Source organism: Phalangium opilio, unplaced genomic scaffold (assembly GCF_054372755.1).
Source record: "Phalangium opilio isolate 3A_F unplaced genomic scaffold, DU_Popi_V2 ptg000021l_1, whole genome shotgun sequence".
In the NCBI taxonomy this organism is placed as follows: domain Eukaryota; kingdom Metazoa; phylum Arthropoda; class Arachnida; order Opiliones; family Phalangiidae; genus Phalangium; species Phalangium opilio.
Window position 1 is genome coordinate 696,541 of NW_028324153.1, and position 14,711 is coordinate 711,251.

The 14,711-nt window shown below is 38.2% G+C and overlaps 1 protein-coding gene across 1 annotated transcript; it reads left to right on the forward strand.

Moving 5' to 3' along the window:
* Positions 1 to 11,490: 11,490 nt before the first annotated feature.
* On the forward strand, positions 11,491 to 13,388 carry LOC149696368 (uncharacterized). The gene is made up of 5 exons (XM_089867333.1): positions 11,491 to 11,884; positions 11,946 to 11,958; positions 12,218 to 12,461; positions 12,527 to 12,613; positions 12,692 to 13,388. The coding sequence occupies exons 1-5, from the start codon at positions 11,491 to 11,493 to the stop codon at positions 13,358 to 13,360; spliced, it is 1,407 nt and encodes a 468-aa protein (XP_089723459.1). The 3' UTR covers positions 13,361 to 13,388.
* The last annotated feature ends 1,323 nt before the right edge of the window (positions 13,389 to 14,711 follow it).

The following is a 14,711-nucleotide window of genomic DNA, read 5'->3' on the forward strand; positions in this document are numbered from 1 at the left end:
CACGGGTGGGGATAGACGAGGGAGCAGCGGAAAAGAATCTTTGGTCGGGACAATTTAGGATTTTGAATAAACTGATTAGGTCGAGGTAAGACCGACGAGTAGTCAAAGAAGGCCAACCAAGGGTAGATAGCCTACTGTCTCTGGGTTGATGTTTTAGGATACGCGGTAGTCGAGAGAAGGAACCTTGAATGTTGTCTAGTTGTTGAATGTCGAGAGCTGAGTGAGGGTTCCATATTTGGCTACCAAATTCTAGGACTGGGCGAACGTAGCAGTTATAAATCCGGGTCAGAAACTCAGGGGTGATGCCTGGGAAATTGGCTTTGATAGTGGCTAGTAAACCTTTGGCGCGACCACAAGTCTTTCTCACATGGGAATGAAATTTTAGATTATGATCTATTTGGACACCCAGATCTCGACACTCATTAACACGTTTTATGTTTTGCCCGGAAAGAAAATAAGGGGACGGTGAATCTAGGTCTGAAGGGGTATTTTGTAAAGTTAGGACCAATGATTTAGTTTCGTTAAAGAAAAGACCGTTACGTGTCGACCAAACCTCAAGCTTATGGAGATCAGATTGTAGGGTGAGCACGTCAGTATATGAGTCTATCACGCGGAAGATTTTAAGATCGTCAGCAAATAAACAAAGAGGGGATGTTAGGTCATTGGGCAGATCATTGATGTATATGAGGAATAGTAAGGGGCCTAGGACACTTCCCTGAGGAACGCCACTGGTAACAGGTAAGAAGTCACTCAGGGAATCACTAACCCGGACTGCTTGAGAACGATCAAGAAGATACGATTCTAGCCACCGAAGAATTGTATTTGTAACGCCGTAAGCTTGAAGTTTTGCAAGGAGTCGACGGTGGGGAACAGAGTCAAACGCTTTGGCGATATCGAGATATATTACATCAACGCGTTTGGATTGGTCTAAAGCTTCTAGCCAAGTGAAAAGGGCTGATAGGAGATTAGATTCTACAGACTTGCCATTGAGAAACCCATGTTGGAAATTGCTAAGGCGGGGGTTAAGTTGGGCTAATAGTGAAGAGTATAGACATTTCTCAAAGACTTTGCACACAGCCGACGTCAAACTAATTGGGCGATAATTTATCGCGTCATATTTGCTTCCCTTCCCTTTATATATGGGGGTAACATGAGCTACGCGCCAGTCATACGGAAGGGACCCAGAGGTTAGGGAGGAACAAAGAAGGTAATGTAGGGGAAGACAAAGGCTTGAGGCACAGTTTTTAAGTAGACGGTTGGGGATCCCATCTGGTCCAGAGGCACTTTTAATGTCTAATTTAAGCAGGATCTTACGAATGTCATTAGGGTGCGACCTGAATTCAGGCATCGGAGCTGAAAGACTTTCAGGGAGGTGTTCTAAATACGGATCCGAATTATTAAAATTTTTAACTAGTGTTTGATTGAGGCAGTTCGCCATGGCTAAGTTACAATCTGTTTTGTGACCGTTCGTAAGTTTAATATTTAGGCGAGTTGGTATAGCACGAATGTTTTTCCGGACAAAACGATAGAAGGCTCGCGGGTTAGTTTTTAAGTGTTTTAGTTTACGCTTGTATGAGGCTGATTTAGCTTTGAAAAGAAGTAATTTCACAAGTTTGACTTGAGTCTTGTAGAGAGGTTGAAGGTGGTTATACACTAACTGGTTACCAGTGTTGTTGGCACGCTGGAGTTTCTTCCAAAGCCGTTCCTTCTTACGAATGGCACGTTTAGTTGAGGAAGTGATCCAGGGACGTTTGTTGCAGTCAGCGGAGTGGTCATAGAGCGGGACAGCCTCTGACACACATTTGAATAGAGCAGATTTAAAGTAGTGCCAGGCTTCATTAGTTGGGAGGTTTGCCAGGGGTGACCAATCTACGTCAGTTAGCATGAAATTTAGTTTGTCATAGTCTCCACGGGAATAGTTGAAATCATAGTTAAACTTTGGTTTTGGGGGTGGCATCCCAGGCAGAGGAAACTCGACTTGAATGGTTACATGATCACTGCCTCCCACCGGAGGTAGGTCTGTGACAAGGGGCTGGACGTTAGCTTTAGTCAAAACTAGGTCGATAGTACTGAATCCCAGTGTACGTCGTTGACTGTATCGAGTTGGGAAATAGACGCACTGATTTAAAGCTGAGGTGCTTATAGTGTCCAATAAGGCGGCATGGGATGCTGAGGAACCAGGCTCAGGTGACAAGGTTTCCCAGCATATGGCAGGCAGGTTAAAGTCACCAGCAATGAGAACATCCGAGCAGCGAGTACTGACCGACTGTATATCTTCAAGTAACCAGTGTGTAGCTTCCAGTGGGGTATTAGGAGGGCGATAGACACAACCCAAGGTGATCCAAGTAGGGGAGTGTGGTGGTTTAAATTCAACCCATAGCGATTCAGGATGGAGTGGTTGAAAGTCAAGTTTGTGATGAGTGAAGTGTTGACGAAGGTAAACTAGAACACCGCCACCGGGTTTAAGTAGTCTGTCCTGACGGAGCAAGACGTAGCCAGGGAGATTATAAATAGAGTCATCTTGGGTAGGAGTTGCCCAAGTTTCCGTAATACAGATACAGTCAGCTTGCCATTTAGAGGAGAGGGTGCAAAGTTCGTTGCGCTTACCGTAGAGACTCTGGGCATTAAAATAGATGATTTTTAAATGTGAGTTTGGGAGTGACGTAGCAACATGGGACGAGATTGGGTGAGCAGCTAGTTTTTTTGGAAAGAGAGAGCTGGAAGCATCCTTGGTGGATTGAGTGGCACTGTATTAGGATGGGAGAGATGGGCAGAAGTTTGTGATGAGGGAAAGTATTGTGACTGTGAACCGCTTCTAGGAGGTTCCGCGCAGATAATCCTACCCTGGCGGATAAAAAGGCCAGTCTCGCCCTGATGGCGGCGGTGACGTAGCTCAGCGACGAGTCGCCTTCGAGCTTCACGCTGTTCAACCGTGCGGTCAGGTGCGATCGGGTACGCAAATTCACCAAGGCGGCGATAGTAACTGATGTTTTTAACAAAGTACTGACGATGGCTGACAGATTGGAAGGTGAGACGCAAGGGACGGTTTTGACCTTGCTGAAATTGTCCAAGTCTTTTGAGGACAATATGCTCACACTGGGTAGAAGTAAAATCGAGATATTGAAGTGTCTCATATGAAAAGTCACGATCATACATATAGTCATTGTAGTCGGGAACGTTAAAAAGTATGGCACTGTATTTATGGGAATTTGTGGCCGACTGGCCATTAACTTGGTGGTTGAAGGTGCCAGGAGGCGGGTTGGTGCTGTTTGAGTTATGAGAGGAGTGGTTATTAGTCCTGTTTGCCTGAGAGGTATGAATGTGAGGATCTTTAGGGGTCGTTAGATGAGGATCTGCGACTGAGGTTTCATTGTTGGTTGACAAGCTTGATTGAAGCTTCAATATTTCGTCACTCTGGGCTTGTAGTTGTGTTGTAAGAATCTCATTGAATGATTTTAGAGAAGCTATTTCCTCCACAATTTGGTCATTAGGGTTCAAAAGGGGGGGAGCAGTAGCATTCTTGGTAGTGTGAAGCTCTATTTGGAGCTGCTTGCAGCAATCTTCAAGGTCTTGAAGACGAGACAAGGTAGGCATAGTAGGTATAGTAGATTGCAGGTGCTGAAGCCCTGTCTTTAGGGCAGCAATGTCTTCAGCTATCACAGGAGCGGAGGTTGTAAGGGGGTCAACAACCATCTTAGTGGAGGCAAGTTCTTGGGAAAGAGTAGCAATAGCTTTGAGAAGCTTTGGGCCAAGTACGATACAGGACGGGCAGAAAAAAACCAGATTGTCACAGGGGTGAGCATTGTGAAAGTCAAAAAGGTCATCCGAGATATTAACACAAGTGGTGTGGCACCAGGCTTGGCATGCTTCACACTGGAAGGCTTTGTGGTTATCAGCCACCGTTAGTAGGCATGATGTGCATTTGTTGGCGGTCAATTTTGTATTGCGTTTGACAGTAGTGGCGAGGGTCTTTGTAGTGGAGATTGTGAGTTTACTAGGTCGACCCCGTTTCTTTTTTTCAATAGGAGCTTTAAACTGGCTCAAGGAGTTGTCGGGAAGGACACTTGGTGTCAGTGAAAGATTGTCTGACAATGAACCAATTTGGTTTGACATTATTTGCGTAGAGGATGATTGGTTAGTCCCGAGAGAAATATCACTGGAGATTGGTGACGGTGGATCGACAAGATAAATAGGAGGTCCGCCAGAATTAGGAACTTCTTCAGCCTCATGACTAGGGCTATCACAGTTTGCAGTAGTAGTAGTTTGACTTCGAAGTGAAGAAGAGGCATCCCCGCATGAGAAGAGCGGGAATGACTGGTTCCCCTTACGCTTAGGGGATGGAGAGTGTAGTATAACCATGATTAATTTTTAGAGTTTATATCAAACGAAATTGTGACTCATTCTGGCATAATAAAAGGACGAAAAGACCGTTAATGACTTTAGTTCATAGACAGTAGAGTCAGGAGACCGAAAGGAATACTCAACGGGAGTATCATAACATTCAAATGTAGAAAAATAACGGATTTAGCCAAGGCTTAGTTGCTCCGTGATAAAAAACAACTAACACATTGTTTGGGATCATAGCGATGCGATTTGGTTATTCCATAAGTTTTAGATCACATTCACGACAATAGTTCACCCGAAAAAACCGACTTAATTAATAATAATTACGATAATAATTACCGAAAACTAGCAGAGGCCAACATTGACCGTAGCGTACTAGTCAATATCTTGAAGGTACAAAGTTCACCTAAATTAAGAAACGTTAATGAATATTTAAAAGAGTAGTGGCACTAAATGTTAATTTCTCATAGAACATAACGTAGCCAAAGGCAGGGAGGTGCCATTACTCTATAAGTGAATGAAAACATAGGCTTAATTGTAGGTAAAAAATAATTTAAATAAATATGTACGCCTCCTAGCTGGAGCACCATATCGTTAACGTGCGCCGGTCACTAAATATTTAATATTCAGATCCGTCAAGTTTCAGACAAATTAATTTTAAGAGCAGATGTGCAACAAGAATTCAATTGAAAATTAATTATAAAAAATTAATTTAAAAACGAAATGAGATCTTAACCACTGCAGATGCCATGTCAGGAAATGTATATGTACTGACATGTACGCCATCTGGAGTTCCTAGCGTAAACGTGCGTCGGTAAATAAATATTTAATATTCAGATCCGTCAAGTTTCAGACAAATTAATTATAAGAGCATGCAGATCGATATGCTACAAGAATTCAAATGCAAATTAATTATGAAAAATTAATTTAAAAACGAAATGAGATCTTAACCACTGCCATGTCAGGAAATGTATATGTACTGACATGTACGCCATCTGGAGTTCCTAGCGTAAACGTGCGCCGGTCACTAAATATTTAATATTCAGATCCGTCCGGTTTCAGATAAATTATAAGAGCAGATGTGCTACAAGAATTCAAATGCAAATTAATTAATTAATTAAAAAAAATTATTTAAAAACGAAATAAGATCTTAACCAGCACTGCCATCTGCAAGGAAATGTATGCACTTACATATATCACGCAGATGAGTGACGTAAATTAATTGCAGTCTAAATGAATTACTTAAGTCCAATATGTGGTCGCATAGTTATGGTTAGACAAAATAGTATCATTGTCAACCAATTAAAGGGTCGTTAATTTTTGATTTTAAGCCCTACCATCAAATTTAATCTTAATTAATTGTTCAATTACCAATATTTCAGAGAAAGTGCAATTATATTAAAATCATTATTGATTTTTTTAGTTCGTTTAACACACATTGCGGGAGAAAATAAGGAGTTTCAATTAAAATTTAAGTATCATTTAATTTTTTCACATAAATCTGACTTCAGTGGGATATACAAGGGATCGAGGTAAATCTATCTACGATTAACATTCGGTATGAATATCCACGGGAGGTACAAAACACACCATCACTAGGATATCCCACTCGGATCATCTCATGGTCCTCCCAAGTATATATGGTTTTGGGTTTCTTTTTCTGGATGTCCGTGGGATATTCAAGGAATATACAATGAGGATATCCTAAATTCGGGTTATAGGGTGTTTGTACGGATGTCCAACGGATCATATGCGTTTGCTGGGTAGTATAAGTTAGTTATAAAATTTTCGATAGTTAACTGTAACCTTAAGATTTCTCGTGAAGAGTTGGGTAAAAAAGTAAACAAAAACAGATGTGTTTGAAGACTTTGAAAATAAAAGATACGAATGAAATTTAATATTATTGAATCTATACACATGTAATAATGTAAATAAAGACGGTCATCGACGATAGGAAAGAGAGTTATAAAATATCGATAACTAAGTTTATTCCTAAGATCACTATTGAACGATTTATATAAAATGAAAACCAGATGTGTTTGGAGACTTAAAAATAAAAGATACGAATGAAATTTAATATTATTGAATCTATACACTTGTAATAACGTAAATAAAGACGGTCATCGACGATAGGAAAGAGAGTTATAAAATATCGATAACTAAGTTTATTCCTAAGATTACTATTGAACGATTTATATAAAATGAAAACCAGATGTGTTTGGAGACTTAAAAAATAAAAGATACGGATGAAATTTAATATTATAGCGTAAATAAAATACGTTCATCGCGATGGGAAAGAGTTAGTTATAAATTATCACACGCCGATAACTAATTTAATTTTGACCTAAAGGTTATAATTAAACAATTTCGATAAAAAAGTAAAGAGAAGCAGATGTCGTTGAAGTATTAAAAATAAATGATACGAATTTAATATTACTCAATCTATATACATATATTGACGTAGTTAAGTAATATGAAACCGTGTATTATGAGACAGAGGTATTCATACCCCTTACATTAAAGTATAGATCTCTTGGACTTATATCTAGAAAAGATAAAACCCGTATAGTATAAAAGCTCAGACTCAACGTTTGACATTCATTCGTGCCGAAATTACTGCATTAATATCTCGCAGCAAGAAATTTCTATTCCTGAGAATGGTGAGTGCTTTATACTTTTTCAATGAGATTAGAATATTTAGTTTATAGGAAATTGGTATTTCAATAGGCCGAATCAAAGGATACGACACAATCCTGTGACAAAGAAGTAGAGACCTTGTTATCTCAGTCGGGATATAAAAAGGAAGATTGGAAAGATCATATAATAGAATATGGTCGGGATAGATTATTAGGAGTTAAAATATCGTCGTTCAAGGGTACTTTATACATCGATATTAGGAGGTACGCGAAATCAAAGAACCCTCGAAAACCGTTTCCCATCCCTACTAAGGACGGTATATGTATTAAATACGAGAGCGCATTTGAACTGAAATCAATTCTGAACAACGCTCAGGGAGATTGGGGCGCAACGGTATATATGTCAGAAGAACCCATTCAAATAGCCGCCACGCCTGACCGAGAAATAGCCATCTTTAAATACAGAGGACAACCCTATGAGAAGCAGTTCGTAATTAGAGATTCAGACGATCTCCATAACATAATAGTTGCCTTGGAGAAAACAATCAATAGATTTGAAGAACTTTCCCATTAAGAAAAAATGTCGGACACTTCGTCATCCTCAGATGATGAATTTTATCCCATCGATTTATCCACAAAATTTAGACCTGAACAATATTTCAAGATAGATAAAATATCTAATCGAAAATTTAGAAAATATAAGTGTATTACAACAGAATATAATGTTAAATTCCGTAACTTAGAAGAACTAAAATTAACCAAAATCCATGATCAACTTTCCCAAATATTAACATCTCTTATAAACCAAATCACGCAAAATAATGAAGAGTATAACTTAATTAGATTCGCCATAAGCTCCGACGCGTTAGAGAACCTTGTAAATTTAAGATTTATGGCGATAAATGAGTTAACTCCTGATCGATTACTCTCTAGTATCGAAAAGGTGGCTCAGTCCAAACGTAGTCTTTTATTAGAGGGTTCTCTAAAAATTGATGTTATTCTTTTAATGTAATGTTCCAATGACAGGTAGAAAAGCGGTGCATAATCGATCTATAGCTGAACTGGATAAATATATTGACCAAGGTTATGCTTACATACCTATTAGAAATAATGATACTCTATGCGTTTCTAGAGCCTTAACCGTGGGTAAAAGTCCAGCTGATCGAACTTACTTAAAATCAATAGGAAAGCTAAACGAGTTTAATCAATGGAGGTTCCGATTATTAAGAAATGTAGACCACCCTTCCCAAAAAACCGCGGCTTTAGAGTTACACGCATTAGCCGAACTCCCGGAGGGTCCTGTAGATTTATTGGGTGTTCAAAAGTTTCAAAATGCCCTGTCAGATTACCAGATTGTAATTTTTTCCGCAGAAGAGAAGTTTGAGAAAATATTTATAGGTCCTCACAAGGAAAAAAAAAATTTCCTCCTCAAAGTTGGAAATCATATGCATGTTGTACGGTCTTATACCTCAATGTTCGCGGCTAGGGATTATTGTCAATACTGTTTAACCCTATTTTACGGTCCGGAAGAAACATCTAGTCATTCTTGTTCGGAAACGGCTATGTGTTACCGCTGTCAAACAACTGAGGCTTATCACGAAAAAGTCGAGTATAAACTCATAAGATGCGAGGAGTGTAATAGATATTTAAAGGGAACCGAATGTTTTAATAACCATAAGGGAAACGGAACATGTGATTCTTTGAAACGATGCGGAAATTGCGCTCGCGAAATAAAACCAAATCATAAGTGTGATCTAACTTGTAAAAATTGTAAAATTACGCATGAAAAAAATCATTGTTGGGTGATGCCCCTAGATATTGATTATCCTCCTGTTCGTGTTCTATACTTCGATTGTGAAACTATCCCTTTAAATAATGAACACACTCCCGTACTCTTGGTTTCAGCTGCGCAAGAATCCGTTGATTCAAAAGAATTTACCATTCGTGTCTTTAGGGGCTTTGATTGTATAAAGGATTTTATAGACTATCTTTTCCAATGTGAGACAAGCTCTATTAAGAAAGTAAAAGTTGCGCGAATGTTGTTTTCCGATGTAATCTGCTGCGCTCATAACGGGGCAGGGTTCGATTTTTTCTTTATATTCAAAGAAATACTTAGAAGGAATATGGATCCTGAGCCTATCTTCAACGGTTCAAAAATCATGGCACTCTTCTTAAATAATCTAAAGATCAAGTTCATTGACAGCTACCGATTTATTAGCGTCCCCTTAAGGAAATTTCCCTCTACATTCGATCTCGGGGAAGAAAAAAAAGACTATTTCCCGCATCTGTTCCATAATGAAAAAACGTTAGACTATATAGGTCCTATACCCGAGATACATTAATTTGAGCCCGATAATTTTAAAGATAAGGAGCACGCGGATTTTATGAAATGATACTCGGAAAGAAAGGATAAGCCCTATAATCTGAGACAGGAGCTTGAAACATACGCTATTCAAGATGTTAAGGTCCTACAATTAGGAATGGAAAAATTTAGAGAGTTATTTAGGAATGTCTCCGGGGTCGACGTGCTTAACGTAGGTGGTATTACCATAGCGGGAACAGTAACTAATATTTTCCTTCACAAACATCTTGAAAAATACACACTAGGTGTCGTACCTGCAATGGGTTTTCGTGGAAATTTTAGTATCGGAGCCTTAAAGTGTATAGCCTTGGAAGAAAAATTACGAGGGGTAAAATTTCAAACTGCCTTGTCATTGGAAGGGGAAAAAAGGGTGTCAAACTATTTAATAGACGGATATTGTAAAAATCCTGAAATTGTTTTAAACTATAACGGATGCGTTTATCACGGATGTGTAAAACACACAAAACATTACGAGTACAATCCTATAGTTAAAGATCTAAACAGAAATGTCTACGAAAGAACTCTAGACAGGGAAAATTATCTAAAAAAGATTTTACCGAACGCCGAACACCTCAATATTTGGGAATGCGAGTTCAATGAGAGATTACGAGATGATCCTGACGCTAAACTCTATTGTGACAGTTTAAAATTTAAACAACCAATTGGATCCAGGAGTGCCTTGTACGGGGGAAGAAGCGAGTGTATATGTCTGTATTATAAGGCAAAACCGGGCGAGTCTATTCAATACCTAGATATCTGCTCGCTCTATCCTTACGTATGTAAATGGGGCGTATTTCCTAAAGGTCATCCTGAAATTATTACGAAAGACTTCAACTTTGAACCTAATTTTTATTTCGGTCTTATTTCTTGTCGAGTTGTAGCCCCTGAAAATCTATTTTTACCTGTACTTCCTATAAAGACTAAAAAGAAACTTTTCTTTGCTTTGTGTTTAAAATGCGTTGAAACTGAACAATCAGTCTGTACTCATAATTCGGAAGAAAGATCCTTCTGTGGTTGTTGGCCAAGTCCCGAAGTATATCTAGCAGTTAAAAATGGATATAAGATTCTAGAGTTTTTTGAAGTCCAACATTACAAAGACAAGTTTGACAGAAAAGAAAATACCGGTTTATTTGACACTTTCATTGATTGTTACCTTAAAATTAAACCATCTAGTTCAGGTTGGCCTTCGGGAATAGAAAGCGAAGAGCAAAAAGAAGCGTATTTAAAATCAATTTATGACCGAGAAGGAATAGTTATTAATAAAGATGAGATAGTGGACAACCCCACTCTTCGCGCCATTAGTAAGCTATGTCTAAATTCGCTTTGGGGCAAAATGGGTTACAATACGGATAAGAGAAAAAATGTATACATTGACTCTTACGCTGGATTAGTTAAGATAATAACTGATGAAACGAAAGAACTGTTAGACCTGAAACCGGTAAACGATAAAATCTGTTTAGTCAGTTATAAACTAAAAAAAGAATACGCTCCTACCTACTACAAGGGAAGTCCCACGATAGCTTCCTTTGTTAGTTCATTAGGACGTATCGAGTTGTATAATACGATAAGTAAAATGGGTAAGAGGTTTCTTTATTGTGACACCGATTCATGTATAGTTGTAACAAAGGAAGGGGAATATTTACCCCCCTTATCTAGTAATCTAGGGTGTTGGACGGATGAGTTAAAGGGTGAGACGATTCTCGAATTTGTCTCGACAGGGCCTAAGTCGTTCGCTTACCGTACCTCGGACGGTAAATCTGTTATTAAAATGAAAGGTATTACCCTTAACAGAAGAAATGAAGAAATCATTAACTTTGATTCGATTAAAAGTGTTTTATATAGTCCCTCGAAAACTTTGTCGGTCACCGTTCCATTTAATGTTGTAAGACGTAAAGAAACAGCTACACTTTTATTAGGCAATCTAAAGAAAACCTTTGGATATAGTTTCAATGAACGTAGAGTCTTAGAGGATTACACAACACTTCCTTACGGATATTTAAATCATCAAGACCCGTCTGCCACGTCAAATGAGAAAACGGACCACTAAACATCGGGTCACGTTTTCCCACCTTGTTAAAGTGAGAGTGATACCGTACGAAGATCGAGTCAACTACGAGTTCATAGACGATATTAGAGAACGTTTTAAAAATGGAGAACGGGTTAGAGTATCGCCTCCGCTTAGAAACACCGATGACCATTTTACTGGCTGGCCCAAGCAGCTCGGGGAAAACAACGTGGGTAATAAATTTACTCAAATATAAAGACATTATCATGGACAAACCTCCTGATAGAATATTCTATTGCTATAGTGTTTATCAGGACATTTTTGATGAACTGAAACTCTTTTTACCTATTGAATTCCACGAAGGACTAATTCCTAATGATCCTGATTTTTTTGATAAGAGAATAAATAATCTTTTAATCCTAGACGATCTAGCTAACACCTGTACCAAACAGGAGTTTATAAGTAATCTTTTTTGTGTCGGGAGTCATCATTTATCTTTAAGCATCGTTCTGCTGTCTCTAAATGTCTTTAACCCAGGTAAATATTCTAGAAATATATCATTGAACTGTTCTTATATCGTTATGTTAAAAAATCCTAGGGATAATAACCAGGTTCACTATTTAAGTCGTCAGCTTTTTCCTACAGACACCAAACGCCTAACAGAAGCGTACGAAGAGTGTACCGAAAAAGCGTATTCTTATATCTTAATAGATCTAAAACAAAGTACCGATAATAGTTTAAGACTTAGGTCCAATATATTCCCTAATGAAGGACCGATGGTAATCTACGTTAGAAAATAATAATCCATAAAATATAAATCTCAATTTATTTAACCTCATTTCGAGACATGCCTTTACCCGTGTCGGTTAGGAACCAATTACCCTTTTTAAATCTCTTGCGTAAAAGCGGTGTGAAACAAATAAAACTTTTAATATCAAAGTGTACGCGACCCCAATTGGATTGTATAAGCGGTATTTGTTATAATTTGAAGAACGGAGGTATTCCATTGAATCGACATAAAAAGAAAAGACTTCAACGTTACAAAAACGTTATAAGGTATTTATCCAAGAGAGGTTTAAGCGACAAAAAGAGGCGACAGGTGTTAATTAAACAGGTAGGAGGATTCTGGCCGGCGTTGCTTTCAATGTTAATACCGACAATAGCTTCGGTCTTTACTAGATAATGAAAAAGTGCGTTTTAGTACCAGCGGCTTTACTGACGGACAATCAAAAGGAAGTTAACAGTTTAGACAACGCCATTAAAGAGGTACTGAGAAAACCTGGTTCTGCCGAGGAAAAATTGAAGGAGTACCTTTTAACTCTTCAGAAATATTTATCTTTAAAGAGTTTAGCGGAGCCACCAAGCGTTACTATCTTGCCACCTACAACGAGTTCGTCTTTTCCAGCACCCGGAGTGTCGAGTAAAATACAGCCTCTAAGTCCTTCATCCTCGTCTTGGATTCCTCCATCGTGGCCAACCCCTATCCAGAATATACCTATTAATATCTCTACCCCCTCCCAAAATGTCCCTACTAATGTCGCTACCCCTCCCCAAAGTATCCCTTTTAATATCTCCTCGAGTCTGACTACCCCACAGCCTATAATGAGTAGTACAGCAATGGGTCAAACACCGGCGATATCGTTTACTACGCCAGCGTCACTCTCTCGAACGACCAGTATGCCAATTTTAACACCCATGGGACCCGTGGTACCGAAACAGTCCGGGACGTCTCAAACGCCTAGTATACCAGTTTTAACACCCATGGTACCGAATCAGCCCGTGGCAACTCAACAGGCCTTATCAACGAAGGGCGCTTCTGGTTCAAAGTTCCGGAAACTTAACCCTAACGATGATACTTCGCCGAAAAAAAGACTCGCGAAAATTCCATCTACGAAACCAAAACCGTACCCTACACAAGCCAAAATAAAAAAAGATCGCGAAGCTAGCTTGAAAGAGCTTCAAAAGCCCGAATCTAAGATCGAATGGGTAACTTATAGAAAGGCAAAAAAATAACCTTAATAATGATTATTACATTTTATATAAAAGCATCTAACTCATTATATTGAAAAACACGTATCTGATTATATAAAAGCATGTATTTGAGTATATAAAAAATCATGTATCTGATTATATATAAAAGCATGATAATTACAATTTATATAAAAAATTATAATCGAATAATTAATATTTTTATTCTCGCATTCAATACAAATGTATCTGATTATTAAACATTACAACTTTAATATTTTATTGATTACATTTTTCATATCTATGTCTTAACAAGTGCAGGCAGATATTCCATAAAGATATGGCGTCGTTAATCTCCGTTTTATTTTCGTACATTTTCAGAACTCTTTGAAACGAATTTCCCAGACATCTTTGAATAAGGAAGAATATACAATGAGGTCCGCAACAAAGGGAGAACATATTTTGAATTAATTTATCGTTATAGATCCATCTGGACGCGTATTTAACCAGGTTAATTTTATACGTATCCGGGCTCTGCCCGTAGCTGCAGAAAAAATTACCTTCATCGTTTTCAACGTAAATGGCTACCCAATGAAGCCCAGGATCCTCGGCTCTCTCCGTGTTCAGAACAAAACAAAATTTCTTCTTTTTAGGTTTCCTGGGAAGCATGTCTCTAGGAAAAGTACCTAGATAGTAGGGTTTTGTCCTCTGATCGCATGATAATATTTGATTTATTTGTAACGTATTCATAACACTTTAGATAGTTCGTATTCGTAAAACGTTCCTTTAATTATCTCGTTATTTTTGTCTTTAACGACGTATACTGGAGGATTACGGTATAAAACCTTATCAATAATAAAGATCTCTTTAGTAAAGTAGCCTTTATATCCCTTTGAAAAGGCTTTTTCAAATTTACTCAACCTTACTAAATCACCTTCTTTTAGCTTTGGTTTTGTCCCAGGTTTAATGGTACCGAAAAGACGGTACCACACCTTATGCTCATTTTGTAGATTAACATTGACTGGTGCGATACCCGTTGAGCGGTGTATCGAGTGATTGTAAGCCTTAACTATTTTTGGTAACGCACTCAGATAGCTACGAGTATCCGCGCTAGTCATGAATTTGTGTATTTTCTCTTGAACCGTTCTGTTAAATCTCTCGCAGATCGCAATTTTTTTATTCCCGTAAGCTACGTAGTGATGAATACCTTTCTCTTTAAAATATTGCTGAACTGGTTTAGCTAAAAATTCAGAGCCTGCGTCCGTATTTATATTCGTGGGTACAACATCTTTATGTATTATTTTGAAAGCTCTTATAACTTCCGCGGAAGTCTTGTTTTTAATAGGTATAACGTAAGCGTATTTACTCAAAACATCTACATTACTTAACAAATATT